Raw genomic sequence first — 13,638 nt, forward strand, 5'->3', positions numbered from 1 at the left:
CTGTTTCACATACTATCTACTATCTATCTTACATACGTGTATTACTTAGCTTATGTTCCTGCCTCATAACTCCTTCAGTCTGCAGTTTTATTTATTTTTTCAACATTTATTTATTTTTGGGACAGAGACAGAGCATGAACGGGGGAGGGGCAGAGAGAGGGGGAGACACAGAATCGGAAACAGGCTCCAGGCTCTGAGCCATCAGCCCAGAGCCTGACGCGGGGCTCGAACTCACGGACCGCGAGATCGTGACCTGGCTGAAGTCGGACGCTTAACCGACTGCGCCACCCAGGCGCCCCCAGTCTGTAGTTTTAAATATAAGCTCTCGTTTCAGGTTCTTCTACATATTGAATGTTTATGGACAGCTTATTCCAGCAAGTGTGTCTGTATAAAATGAAGGAGTTTAGCCTCTACAACTAAACACTTAAACTGCTTCCAATCTGTTGTTATAAATAACGCTGTAGTGTTAGCATGTAAATCTTGGTTCAAATTACAACTTCTTAGAGATGTTTTTCATTTATGCATACGTATCTAGACACTGCTTTAAAACCTTGGTAATGATCTAAAGACAAACGAGTGGCAGACACAATAGGATACTACATCGAACTATATTCTGCGCTATGACAAAGAAACACCAGCAATAGAAATGGACTGAGGATTAATTCCTAGCACTGTAAGAAGAGACAGGAGAGCCTAAAGTATTTTCTCATACCTGTTAAATATTCAAGTTCTTGAGATAGTCTCTCATTGGTTCTAACTAAGTCTCTTTTCTCAGCTTCTAATTCTTCTTTTGTCCTTGTAAACTGGCTCTATCATGTAAAGGAGAAGCATAATACATTTAAATTAAAAAATAAAGTTGATTAATCATTATAGGAACTTGAACACAGAACTTTAACATTAGCTGTGGTTTAAGAATGGTTGGTTTTTTCTTATAATTTAATACATTTGAAAGTTTAAAAATTACCCATAATCTCAACACTTCTATTTATATTTTGCAGTTTTAAAAATTATTTTTCATAGCTTATGAAAAAATTTCCCATATCATTATTTATCACTTGGAAATGTCCTAGTTACTTAAACATGACTTTGTAGACAGGACATTTTATTTCTAATTTTTTGCTGCCATAAAATACAATTATGATGACTGTCACTGTATTTACACCTTGGTTCAAATTATTTTTTTTAAGAAAGAGCCCTAGAAATGGAATGTCTTAAAACCTTTAATATATTTTGTCAACTGTTTTACAGCAAGATAATGGCAATTAATATGCTTTGATTCATAAGCACCAATCTCAAGCCACTCATGCCAGAACTGAAGATTAAAAAAAAAAAAAAAAAAAAAGAAATCAATGTTCACAGGAGGAGGTAAAAAATAATTACCTGATTGTTTCATCTGCATTTTTCCTTAAAAAAATTTTTTTTATTTTTTTTGCATTTTTCTGATTACAAGTAAAGTAGAGCAACCTTTCACATTGCCATAGACCATTTGTGCAGCTTCCTGTTGTTTTTTTTTTTAATTCCTTTGCCCATTTCCCCCTTGAATGATTTTTCTTTAAGGATGAAAGCAGTCATGTATTAAGGATCCAAACAGTCATATTTTAAATGAAAAATACTTAATAGCTTCCTTGTGTTTTAGTTCTATGCAGAAAATTTTAAATTTCTATTGGATTAAGTCTAGCACTCTTTCCCACTGTAAGTACCTTTAACATACCAAGTACATTTTAATTTCAAATCAAACACAAGTTTTAAAAAAGCAATAGCAAGAGGCTGACATTCCATCTAGTTTCTCGCGGACTATGACCACTTTATTAAACCAATGGGTGACCAATCCTAATGATCATATTCCATCTGTTATTCTTCTTACTACTCTAAAATGATTATGATATGGATTCACCCATATCCCCAACCAGATCACAATAGTTGAAATACTGCCTGAGCAATAGTAAACATTAGAGAATTTCTAGGTAGGTTAAGTAGGTGGACAGATAAAGCTGTGAATGTCTATCCTACCTACAGTTCTATGGAACTTTATTTACAACGTGAATTTCTGGAAAAAAATCACAACCTTAAGAACTACAGAGTTAAAAGCAAGTTCCCTTTTATATTAAGCGCTAATACATTCTGATGAGTAAAAAAAAGCTCAATCAATAAAACACATAAAGGACCAATTAAGGAATATATATTTATGCACTTTTGTTTAGTGATAGAACACGCTTCATTTTCCCATTAAGTAATGAGTAAACACAACCAGAATAGAATACTTCCTCAAGTATCATGTTTATAGTTAGCTTTATTCACAAAAATAACTTTTACCTGAATGGCAATATTGCGATCCTGAGCAACTTCAAGTTCTTTATTTTTCTCAGTTAGTGCCTTCAGTTGATTGTCTGAATAAAAGGAATTTTATGAACTTAAAAACTGCAATGACGGTTTTCATCCAATTGCCACCCATATGTATTTCAAAATGAAGAAACTGAGACTCAAAAAGACCGAGTTGTACATTCCAAATTCATGAATATTCCAAGTTTACTTGTAGACCAAATCTTTAAATGTGCTATCCTATCTCCAAAATCACATTTTTGATCATTCTAACCAACATTTACAGGAAAACGCATATGCAGTTCTCACGTTTATCATTTTTCAAGGACATCTCTGGGTCAATCATAAAGAGTAAATTATATTTACAAATAAGAAAATTGAGTAAAAAAAGACAAAACCAAGAAAGTAAATAACATTTAAAGTATAGAAAATGTACACAGAGCAAATAACAATAATGGATAATTTTAATTCAGCTTGTTTATCACTTTAAAAAAGAGCCTTTACCATGGAGGGAAAAAGTTATGCTTGATACTGAATTATCAAACCCACAACCTCCACTCATAATGGTCTATCTTCCCTTGTACAGTCTCTCCCTTAAATGCACACAAGTAACTAGGAAAAATATACTTCCTGAAACTTTCCTCCATTAAAATACATCTATATTATTCACGTGCTAGCAATTTAATGACTAAATACATATCACTATTTCTGATCTTAAGTTCTATTTAAACAGTTGGCTTATTATACAGAAAAATCTTGTTAAATTAGTGTAAATTTTCTATTTTGCACTTGTATCATTTGCTGCTTTCCAAAAGCACAGATTTAGAATGATAAACTAAAAAAACACAAACATAATTGTATACTCCTAGAAGGCATACTAGATGCTTATTATACAGAAAAATCTTGTTAAATTAGTCTAAATTTTCTATTTCACACTTGTATCATTTGCTGCCTTCCAAAAGCGCAGATTTAGAATGACAAACTAAAAAAACACAAATATAATTGTATACTCCTAGAAGCCATACTAGATGCCTTGTGTAAATAGACTCATACACCTGATTTGTACCGTTCAGCACAGTATCAAGTACATAGAAGACAAATGATAGGTTACCTTCATCTTTTCCAGATCTCATAAAAGGAGCAATAATCCAGTAATTTTCCTGAAATTCTTAAGTACCACAGCCCTACAGACCTAGTTATCATGCCAAAACAGAATACAGATGGATGAACCAGATGTAGCTACTCGAGAAATTACTTATACCTTCATTACATGTGTATATATACCATCGTACATATATGTCATATTTTTTTTAAAAATTAAGTGCTTCAAAATGAGCTGAAAAAAACTATGACCTAAATACTCGATGGCCACAGACCTGGTTAAATAAAAAGGTTGAAGTGTTAACCATTCTCTTGATTATTAGCTTCTGTGTTCCCAATCAAATTAAAAATGCAGCTATCCCTAATAATACCATGTCCCTACTCTAGAAAGCTCTTTCCTGACATTTGCTTTCTTCTATCATAAGCAAAACATATAATACACATCATTTTCCTAAGAAATGCCATGACCTTTAACTAAGATCTTGTGTACCTTCTAGAACTTAATGATAGAAGGAAACTAATTAAAAAGGAAATTACTCATCTTTCACAAGAAATGGGCCTTAAAGAGGAAATATCCTGGGATTCATACACATTTGTAAAAATTGTGACAGTTAAAATTATAATAATAGAATTAATAGGCTTTAATCTTCAACATGCAAATAATAACGTCACTCTCCTTAATCACACTTTCCGTTGCATAATGCTTTATGACTTTTTAAAATGCTTTCAAACATCTCTCATTTGATCTGTACAGTTGTGTAACCAGACGGACAGGTGGTTCTAGCCATTTTATATGTTATGATTTACATGTGGCAAAAAAACTTTTTTTTTTTAATATTTTTTCAACGTTTTTTATTTATTTTTGGGACAGAGAGAGAGACAGAGCATGAATGGGGGAGGGGCAGAGAGAGAGGGAGACACAGAATCGGAAACAGGCTCCAGGCTCCGAGCCATCAGCCCAGAGCCCGACGCGGGGCTCGAACTCGCGGACCGCGAGATCGTGACCTGGCTGAAGTCGGACGCTTAACCGACTGTGCCACCCAGGCGCCCTGCAAAAGAACTTTTTAACAGCAGAATTGGAACTCAGATCTCCTGACCATTAAGCCCTATGACAATCAGTATTTTCATAAATAGTAATGTTTCCAGGGCACACAAAAAGGTATCTAAAAATCTCCATTCTCCAAGAAAAAAATAAGGACACAATTAGATACTTACTGAGCTTCTCGAGCTCAAGCCTCAAGCTTTGGCACTCTCGGGTTTCATTCACAAGCCTCTCCTGACTGTGGGACAGCCTCTTCTCTATCTCAAAGTATTGTTGTTCTTCAGAAGAGCAGAGAAAAAAAATCAAACACACATGTGCACATACTGTCAATACTGCTACTTATTTTTAATAACATTGATTTTAATAGTTAAGACACAGTATTTGAATCGCACTCCAAATAAGAAAATTTAAGTAAAGATACACAGAGCACTGAAAGGACTTTAACATTTCCTTATATACTTATCTATATATGTATATATGAACATATACACGTATATAAAAGAAAACAAGAACTAAAGAGAGTTTTACAAATTACTTCTCTATTCACAAGACTGAAATTCTTCAAGGTAGGCAAAATCTCTTATCTTAATATTTTCCCCACACATTACTTTTTAGCATAAAACTGACACACGTACAAAAAACCTTATTAAACGGAGGAAGAATACTTAATTAAAAACTGCTTTGTTTTAAAAGGTTGTGTAAATAGACTCATACACCTGAAATTATAAAATAACCAAATTTACGCAAAACTGTGCTAACTGCACACAGGAAGGACTGCATGTGTACTGTTCAGCACATTATCAAGTACATAGAAGACAAATGATAGTTATGTATAAATTAATGAAAAGAGTGCTGTATACAACCTTCAGTGTTGGGATTCAGGGAATTATTAAAAAAAAATTTTTTTTTAACGTTTATTCATTTTTTGGGGGAGAGAGAGAGAGAGACAGAGACAGCATGAGCGGGGGAGGGGCAGAGAGAGAAGGAGACACAGAATCCGAAGCGGGCTCCAGGCTCCGAGCTGACAGCACAGAGCCCTGCACGGGGCTCGAACTGATAAACCTGATAAACCGTGAGATCGCGACCTGAGCCTAAGACGCTTAACCGACTGGGCCACCCAGGCGCCCCCAGGGAATTACTTTGTAACACCAATTCTGCTTGATAATTACATTTTTTTGAAGTGATAATGTATTCAGAATTTTCAATCAATTTAGCAAAAACAGCACCATAACCTCCCCCCCGCCAAACCAAGAAACTTACAGAGTTTGTATTTCTAACGATAATCACGGTGGTCTTAATCTCTCTTCATGGATGTTCAAGTCACTGTCGCCGGTAACTTTACTTGAGGGTCTGCTATAGGTATCTATAAACAGGTCTTGATATACTTTCTAGTAAACTCCAGGTTTTACAGAGAAATCCAATGTATCAAACTTACTTAACCTATTTACGATCGCTGCGTTTCCAGCGCTGTGTTATGCACCTACTCATTTTTGTGAATATCTACATCGTTACTGGATCCGCTCGAAGGGCTAAAAAACAGAACTAGGTGCACGAAGTGTTCAGTTCGACAAAGGCCTTTGAAGGCAGGTGACCGGAAAACTGAGCGGCAATCGCTAGCATTTTACGTGCAACGTAAAGACTCGGTACTCTAAGCTTAGAGGGAGAGGGGTCGCGCGGACTCCGGCTAGTCCGGAGTAAAGAAACCCAGATCTTCACAATTTGTGTGCCGACCAACGTTAAGTGTCCCTATGTGAGACTACTCTAACTACAAAGAAAACGGAGCTAAATGTAAATTCAGTTTAAAACAAACAAAAGGGCTCCTTCATTTCAAACTGTGAGGGAAGCAGGTAAGACAAGGCCTACAGGAGGGCGAGGCAGCACAGGGAAGCGATGCCATCAGCGAAGTCGTACGCAGAAAGCGAGCTTGCAAGGGGAGAAGACCAGCCATGGCTACGGGGTCGGGCCCAGAACCAAGGGCGGGAAGAGCGTCGCCACTTACCACTCTCCACCTTAAATTTCTCATGCCGCCCCTTCAGGCCATCGATCTCGGATTGCTGGTCGGCAAGGAACTTTTCAAGTTTGTTCTGGACGGACTTAGGCAGCTTGTTCAGTTCCGTGCGCTCCAGGACCTGCTGCAGCACCGCCGCCATGTCGATGTGGCCGGGGGCCGCGGGGCCAGCGGCCGGCGGAGCAGAACCGGAGAAGAAAGGCGAAGACCAAGAGGACCCAGAAGCCTGGGCGCCCGCCTCGACCACCTCGCTCCGGGGCTCGCGCGCGCCTGCCCGCCGGAGACTCCCGCGGCGGGACCCTGGGAAATCGAGTCCTGCGTTAGGCGCCGCCGAACGCGCCACAGCGCCCGCGCCCGAAGTGCGCGCGCAGCCGCCGGAAGGTGGGCACCCTGGGTATCCGAGTTCAGAGGCCGCCTCTGACCCGGCCGGGCACTCCGATTTCCGGCTCCCCAGTCCACCCGCTTCAAGCCCCACAGACCTGTGGGAAACGTAGTGTTTGGTTTTTTTTTTTTTTTTCCTTAATCCCTTCGCTGAGCCTGATTGCGCACCGCCCATTCCGCTTCCTCTTTTCTCCCCGCCCCCCGGCTCTCCTCAGGCCGTACGACTACTGTCCGCGAGATGGCGCCACGGAGTATTCGTCAACTCACGTCCCTCCCTGAAGAGCCAGGCGACCTTACCGTCAAAGCTCCGGGATGCCATGGGTCGTCCTCTTTGGCGGCTTCTAGACACTGAGCCACTAGAGGGCATCGGTCCGAACACGGCTGAACGGCAGGCGCCGGGCTACCGCCACGCTCTCAATGGCGCCCGGAAGGGGGCGGGGTGGCGACCGCAGTCCCTTTGGCTGAGGTGCTGCGATGAAGGAAGGGGGGCAGCGTGCGTCATCAGTATGCGCCACTTGACTCCCGAGACCCTGGGTTTGGAGTGGGAAGTGAGGTGTGGGAAGTCTGTCGCTTTCTGATGAATTAATCGGCTGTGGAATTTGGACCCGAGGGGAATCTGGCCCCAGGAGGCTGGTTCTTGCATCTTAAACCCCTTTCTCGGGAGGACGGAAGGTTCGACAGGTTTGCCTGTCATGCGTGTAGAATCTGACTGCAGGTGAGTCGGCCTCCGGGTGTAATACGTGAGTGTGAGGGTTGAGTGTGTGCACTCTGGCTCAGAGAACCTCCTTTTGAAGGAAGAAGTAAGGAAGAGACCGAGTGTAAGAAACATATGGGCAGACACTCCGGCACGACATTCAAGTCCAGCTTTGACAAACTTAACTTTGTTTAAAACGGCACTTAGAGCGTGTGTGTGTGTGTGTGTGTAGCGGAGTAACAGTGAGCCAACGGGAATTTAAGGCGCTCGTTTCATTTTTCTTTGTTTTAAGGTGATACTGCAGAAAGTGTTACCATATGTTTCTACTTCTTGAATGGAGAAACTATATACAAAAGTTTTGTGTTGTAACAAAAGTTTTAAAACACACTGTTAAAAACCGCTTATCACCCTGCCTCTATAACAGAACTACTTGTTTCCAGATCGTAATTCTGTGACTTTTAAGCCGAACCTGTAGATTATTTCATATTTAAATATGCCTCTGAAAGAATTTATTAGGTCCTTTATTGCAAATAAAGTATTCCTAATGTCATTCTCCTGCAGTTCCCACAGTAGCAGCCCTTTTGTGAATATCAGTAAGGAAAGATTGATTTTTCTCCAAAGTATTTTATGTAAGCATGTTAACTAAGGTTGCTGGTATGGGTAGCACTGTCTTAGGTCCTTAGCCCACTATTCGTGATTTGGAAAATGCAGATATTCTGTGTTTGGACTCACAGAGTCCTAAAATTAGATGGGTTTTCAGACTTGCCTGATCCAAATTCTTGATTTTGTAGACTAGGAAATCTCTCTTTTGTAGAGATTGAGCTGTCTCAAGTCACAGTGCTTGGACATTTGCATAGCTTATGCTGTCACACAATATTTCAGGATAAATTGAACTGTATTAGGCAAGATGTACATTTTTAGTAGGGTCTTTTGTAAAGTATGGTCAGCTATAAAAAGTTTTGAAGAAGCACTAAAGTAATATGGTTACTAGGTGATAGTTTGGAAAAAATAGGATTGCAAAGTTACATTTCATTACTTTGGAGTCATTGTCACTGCTTTTTCTTGAAGAATTAAGGATTATTAAGACAGAAGGAAAAGTAGAATAGCACAATGAAAAAGAGGAAAGTTTAATATGTTAAGGCACTATTAAAAATGGAAAGCCTTTAAATTTATAGCAGTGTTACTGATTTAGATAGGCAATTCTAGACTTAGTCTAAAGAGAAATTTTGTGCAAACCCGATTTACTTGCACAGTTGTTGGAAAAGAGCTAGGAAGAAATGTAATGCATTTTGAGACAAAACTGAACAGGCTTTTTGAAAAAAACAACACCCCGTAGACAGTTTCAAACTGGAACCAATTTGCTGGGCTTTACTTTTGGAGTAATGGAAAAATCATTGTGACTGGTGATTTTCTTTACGGGTGTCAGATATGCTACTGCAGCATATTTATAGTTGCCTTGGCTTTATTGTGCCAAAAGTTTGAAATCTTTTCCAGAACTCAAACGACTCTTATTCCTATTCAAAATGCTGCAGCTGTCATCCATAAACTGGAAAGAGAGAGCAGAACAGAAGTTACCCTTAGTAAAGGGTTAATTGAAACACCAGCTATGATTCCTCAGTATGAACATAGCATTTAAGGACATGGATTCTAGAGCTAAACTGCCTAAGTTTAAATTCCACTTTTGCCACTTACCAGCTTTGCTGCTTGAGCAAGTTCCTTTTTTTTTTCCTTCATCTATAAAACAAGGGTTATTAAAAAGGGGGGGTTATAGTAATAGTACCTACCTCATGCGGTTTTTGGGAATATTAGATATTACCACATGTACAGTACTTAGAACAAGGCTTTATACAAAGTAGAAACCATGTAAATGTTCATTATTCTTGCATAGCTATTTATCAAATTTCATAATTCTAATTAGACTGTGAGTTACTCAAGGGTAGAGGTCAAGTATTATTCATCTTTGTGCCATCCGACCTGGCTCAATTTCTAGCACATAGTAGTTCTTCATAGTATGCTTATTGAGTAAATGAATTTGATTCTATCTCCCAATGAGCAGCTCAGAAATTGTCTTCTTTCCTGTTTTTGAAATGAGTACAATGAGGCTCAGCTTAGACTATCAAAGATGTTACAACTGAGGAGTAGCAAATTAAATAAAAAAAAAATAGGTGTGTTGACTGCTAGGTTGGTTTCCTCTCCCTTATCTTAGCTATAGAAGTGGGTTTTATCTTTTATGTCAACTCTACTTGATTGGGAATCATTTCCAGCAACACTGTATTGAGGACTCTGAAGCTACATTTAAACTTTGCAGGAAAGAATTCCTTATTTAATAAGCAATCTCTGCAAGGCATGGGATAGAATCAGGGTAGTACCACTTCTGTCTGTATACAACCTCCATGACAAAAACATTGCAAGTTATACTTTTACTTAAGAATGCTGTATATTTTTTTCTCATAATTTAGGAGATAGAATTAGTTCTCAGTAATGGGAAGAACCTACATCGTAGAAGAGGCTGTTGGCCAATATCTTTCAAACATAAATCTTCAAGGAAAGGCTTTTGTCTCTGGTCTTTTAATTGGACAGGTATGTATCTTTGAGTGCATTTATTGATAAAACAAATTACTTGTTTATTTAAAATTAAAATATGCTGTTTAACAATAAGCATAAAGTTAGGAAATGGAAGAATGGAATGTAAAAGAAGAACTTAACATGGATCTTTGAGGAAAAATATAGAGAAGCAGGACAGACCCCAAGTTTGCTTAAGTGAGAACACATTTCCTTTTGATAATGTAAAAGTAAATTATAATGTAAAAGAAACCCCAAAATTAGAATTTTACTGACCAGATTATATGTATCTTAATGTCTTTCCAAGTGTTTTATATTCTCATCTAGTCTTTATTAATTCCTGGTTGTCTAATTCTTTGCAAAAGTAGCTTTTGACAACTTTATTTCCCATTGTTTATCTTATCTCAACCTTGGTGGCGATAGTGGGCATGTCTTCGTTACATGCTATGGTATCCATTTTACTGATTTTTTTTTTTAATGTTGATCCAGTGGAAAGGGAGGAAAAGGGAATAGGAGAAATTTGAAAATTAGACAAATTTTATTTCCCTTTTAGAGTTAAGCCTTAAAAATCAACACAAAATGGATCAGAGATTTGGACAGTTATGTTAAAAAGCATAAGCACCTGCTGATTTATCATATAATCAGCAGGTAGGACTGGTCAGCAGTATAAAGCAACAACAAAAGGAGAGTCACAGACACACTGGCCTACCTCCATCTAAACACTAGTTAGAGAAGAGTGCACTGTGGCCCAAGGGCTTGATTTTGATGCCTAGGAGCAAAAAGTTCTATTGTTAAATTTTCTTTCTGAGTATTTTATCATGATGCTTTAGAATCTTCGAATTGTGTAATTAATTTTTTTGTTCTGATTCTATCCAGATTTTCAAGCTGTTTCCTTTTATAATTTGGTTATAATTATAACCCTCTGTTACCTACTTACAAAGAATGTACTGTCCAGAAGAGTCATGTGTTCACACCCCTTCATGATATTCTTGTTTTCAACATCATCCTGAATGAGCCTAGTTAATGTCAGTCTAGCCCTGAGACACCGGTTCATTTTCAGGGTTTTCATACAGCTGATTTCCTAACTTGTAACGCAGAGGGTAGACACTGTACTGTTCACACAGATAATACCACCCTATGAGGCCTCACATTAGGTAGCCAAAGTACCTCTTGGCAATAATCTGAATTACTTTGTGATTCAGGTTACTTGCATCCAATATGGGGCTCTTTTTGCTAGGAGCTTTTTTTTTTTTTTTTTAATTTATGTGTTTATTTTGAGAGAGAGAGAGAGAGCCCACCTGGGGAAGGAACAGAGGGAGAAAGAGAATCCCAGGCAGGCTGTGCACTGTGTCAGCACAGAGCCCAATGCGGGGCTCGAACTCAAGAATCATGAAATCATGACCTGAGCTAAAGTCAGATGCTTAACTACCTGAGCCACCCAGGTACCTTAGGAACTTTTCATTTAAGGTTTTCGACTACCCTTTATTTAAGAAAGTTTAAGGGAATGAGAGTCTCAGAAAAAGACGTAGTCAGTAAAGATAAAAGGTCAGGGAGAAGTACCCTTTTCCAAACTTGCCTTACTCGTATAGGCTTCTAGAGCTTGGCAAAACCACCATCTTACAAATAAGCCTCTCACGTTTTAAGATCTTCCTTCTAGTCTTTCCTTCTGTTGCCTTTTCATCCCTTCTGGTATGTTTCTACTTAAACTCATCACTTTCTCCTTCTTCAAGCTTGCCTGTTTCCTACTCTCTGGGTCAGTTTTTTCTTTTCTTTTTCTTTTTCTTTTTTTTTTTTTTTTTAAAGTTCTGCTTTCTTAATCAGCATCTACCTTTTCCTGTGTGTATATGAATACAACTTTCTGGAAAAATTACTTTTGTAGAAATAATTTCTCTTCCTTTGTATTCTATTCCAGGATGACACTCATAATAGGAGTTTCAGGTCATGTATGAGAATGACACCATGCTAACTGGTTTTATCTGCCTTGTTTTTACTTTTTCTTTATAGTGTACTTTCACTGTAAGGAGGTTGAGCCATTAAAAGTTCCCTAAATTGGGGCGCCTGGGTGGCGCAGTCGGTTAAGCGTCCAACTTCAGCCAGGTCACGATCTCGCGGTCCGTGAGTTCGAGCCCCGCGTCGGGCTCTGGGCTGATGGCTCAGAGCCTGGAGCCTGTTTCCGATTCTGTGTCTCCCTCTCTCTCTGCCCCTCCCCCGTTCATGCTCTGTCTCTCTCTGTCCCAAAAATAAATAAAACGTTGAAAAAAAAAATTAAAAAAAAAAAAAAGTTCCCTAAATTTATCTTTTTTTTTTAACGTTTATTTAGTTTTGAGACAGAGAGAGACAGAGCATGAACGGGGGAGGGTCAGAGAGAGGGAGACACAGAATCGGAAACAGGCTCCAGGCTCTGAGCTGTTGGCACAGAACCTGACACGGGGCTCGAACTCACGGACCGCGAGATCATGACCTGAGCCGAAGCTGGCCGCTTAACTGAGCCACCCAGGCGCCCCCCTAAATTTATCTTTAGATAGCTCACCTTTGGTTACCATTTAACAGTTATTAAAACTGAGGAACATAAATCTGATATCACTTCAATTATGTGTCCCAAATCCCGTTTGTTTTTCTGTGGACAAACATGTACAAATTCGCTCTATCATTGTTTCAATGAAACTAAGACACACAAGATAATTTGTTGCTTTATTTTACTGAGTTTTTATATTTGCTGAGCCATCCAATCTGTTCAGATTATTTAGAAAATAAATATGATAACTAGAAAATTGACAAAGCGTTTTATCTTTTAGTTAAAATGCAGTACATTCACTCATTCAGTAAACTGTTTTTAAGAACCACTAAAGGACCACTATATGATTCACATTCAGGATGTCCAAGCAAGTGAGGATCTGATATTAAGTATATCATGTATATAAATGACACGCAAGGGAAACATTGCAAAGTTATCCATGATAATTGGTTTCCCTGTTAATTCCGTTGTAATGCAAGTATTAGCACTTTATGCTGTACATATATTATTTTTGCATGTCGTAAGAGCTTTATGTTCTTCGATCAGATAACACTCTAATAAGCTTTTCTAATTTGTTTTTAAGTGTTCTTCACAAAAGGATTATGTCATTCTTGCCACTAGAACGCCACCCAAAGAGGAACAAAATGAGAACCTCAAACATCAACAAAAAGCTAAGTTAAATAACTTGGATGAAGAATGGGCCACAGAACATGCCAACCAGGTCATCATACTTGTTTTTTATAGAGTTAAGTTGTGCTTATTGACTGACGAAATAAAAGCACTTCAGCCTCAGACTACTAGACTAGGATTTCAGAGTACTCGTTTTTAAGTTTTCAAAACTTGCATAGTACATCAAAGATAGAAATATCTTGTGTCTAATTTAAAAATGCATTTTCTTACTTGAGGTTAAGTCACCCAATATTACCTAATAAGTGATGGAACTGGGATTTGAACCCAGGCTGATTTGATATATGTGCTGCCGAAGCCAGCACCAGGCAGTCTCATTTGAAAGCCTT

The 13,638-nt window shown here is 38.5% G+C and overlaps 2 protein-coding genes across 3 annotated transcripts in view; one reads left to right on the forward strand and one right to left on the reverse strand.

Annotated features, from left to right (window-relative positions):
* TPR (translocated promoter region, nuclear basket protein) overlaps window positions 1-6,831 on the reverse strand; it is a 65,717-nt gene extending 58,886 nt beyond the window's left edge. For both annotated transcript variants that reach the window (XM_040446610.1, XM_040446609.1), the window contains exons 1-4: window positions 6,462-6,831; window positions 4,636-4,740; window positions 2,314-2,387; window positions 713-809 (exon numbers count right to left, since the gene is read on the reverse strand). In XM_040446610.1, coding sequence (XP_040302544.1) covers window positions 713-809; window positions 2,314-2,387; window positions 4,636-4,740; window positions 6,462-6,612 — 427 coding nt within the window. In that variant the 5' untranslated portion in view covers window positions 6,613-6,831. The remainder of the gene's footprint in view (window positions 1-712; window positions 810-2,313; window positions 2,388-4,635; window positions 4,741-6,461) is intronic.
* A 403-nt stretch (window positions 6,832-7,234) lies between these two features.
* Window positions 7,235-13,638, forward strand: part of ODR4 (odr-4 GPCR localization factor homolog) — a 35,761-nt gene continuing 29,357 nt past the window's right edge. The window contains exons 1-3 of the mRNA XM_040446612.1: window positions 7,235-7,566; window positions 10,005-10,125; window positions 13,206-13,343. Of these exons, the coding sequence (XP_040302546.1) occupies window positions 10,027-10,125; window positions 13,206-13,343 (237 nt within the window). The 5' untranslated portion in view covers window positions 7,235-7,566; window positions 10,005-10,026. The remainder of the gene's footprint in view (window positions 7,567-10,004; window positions 10,126-13,205; window positions 13,344-13,638) is intronic.

This window comes from Herpailurus yagouaroundi, unplaced genomic scaffold, assembly GCF_014898765.1.
Source record: "Herpailurus yagouaroundi ecotype Mexico unplaced genomic scaffold, PumYag 195, whole genome shotgun sequence".
Taxonomy (NCBI): Eukaryota; Metazoa; Chordata; class Mammalia; order Carnivora; family Felidae; genus Herpailurus; species Herpailurus yagouaroundi.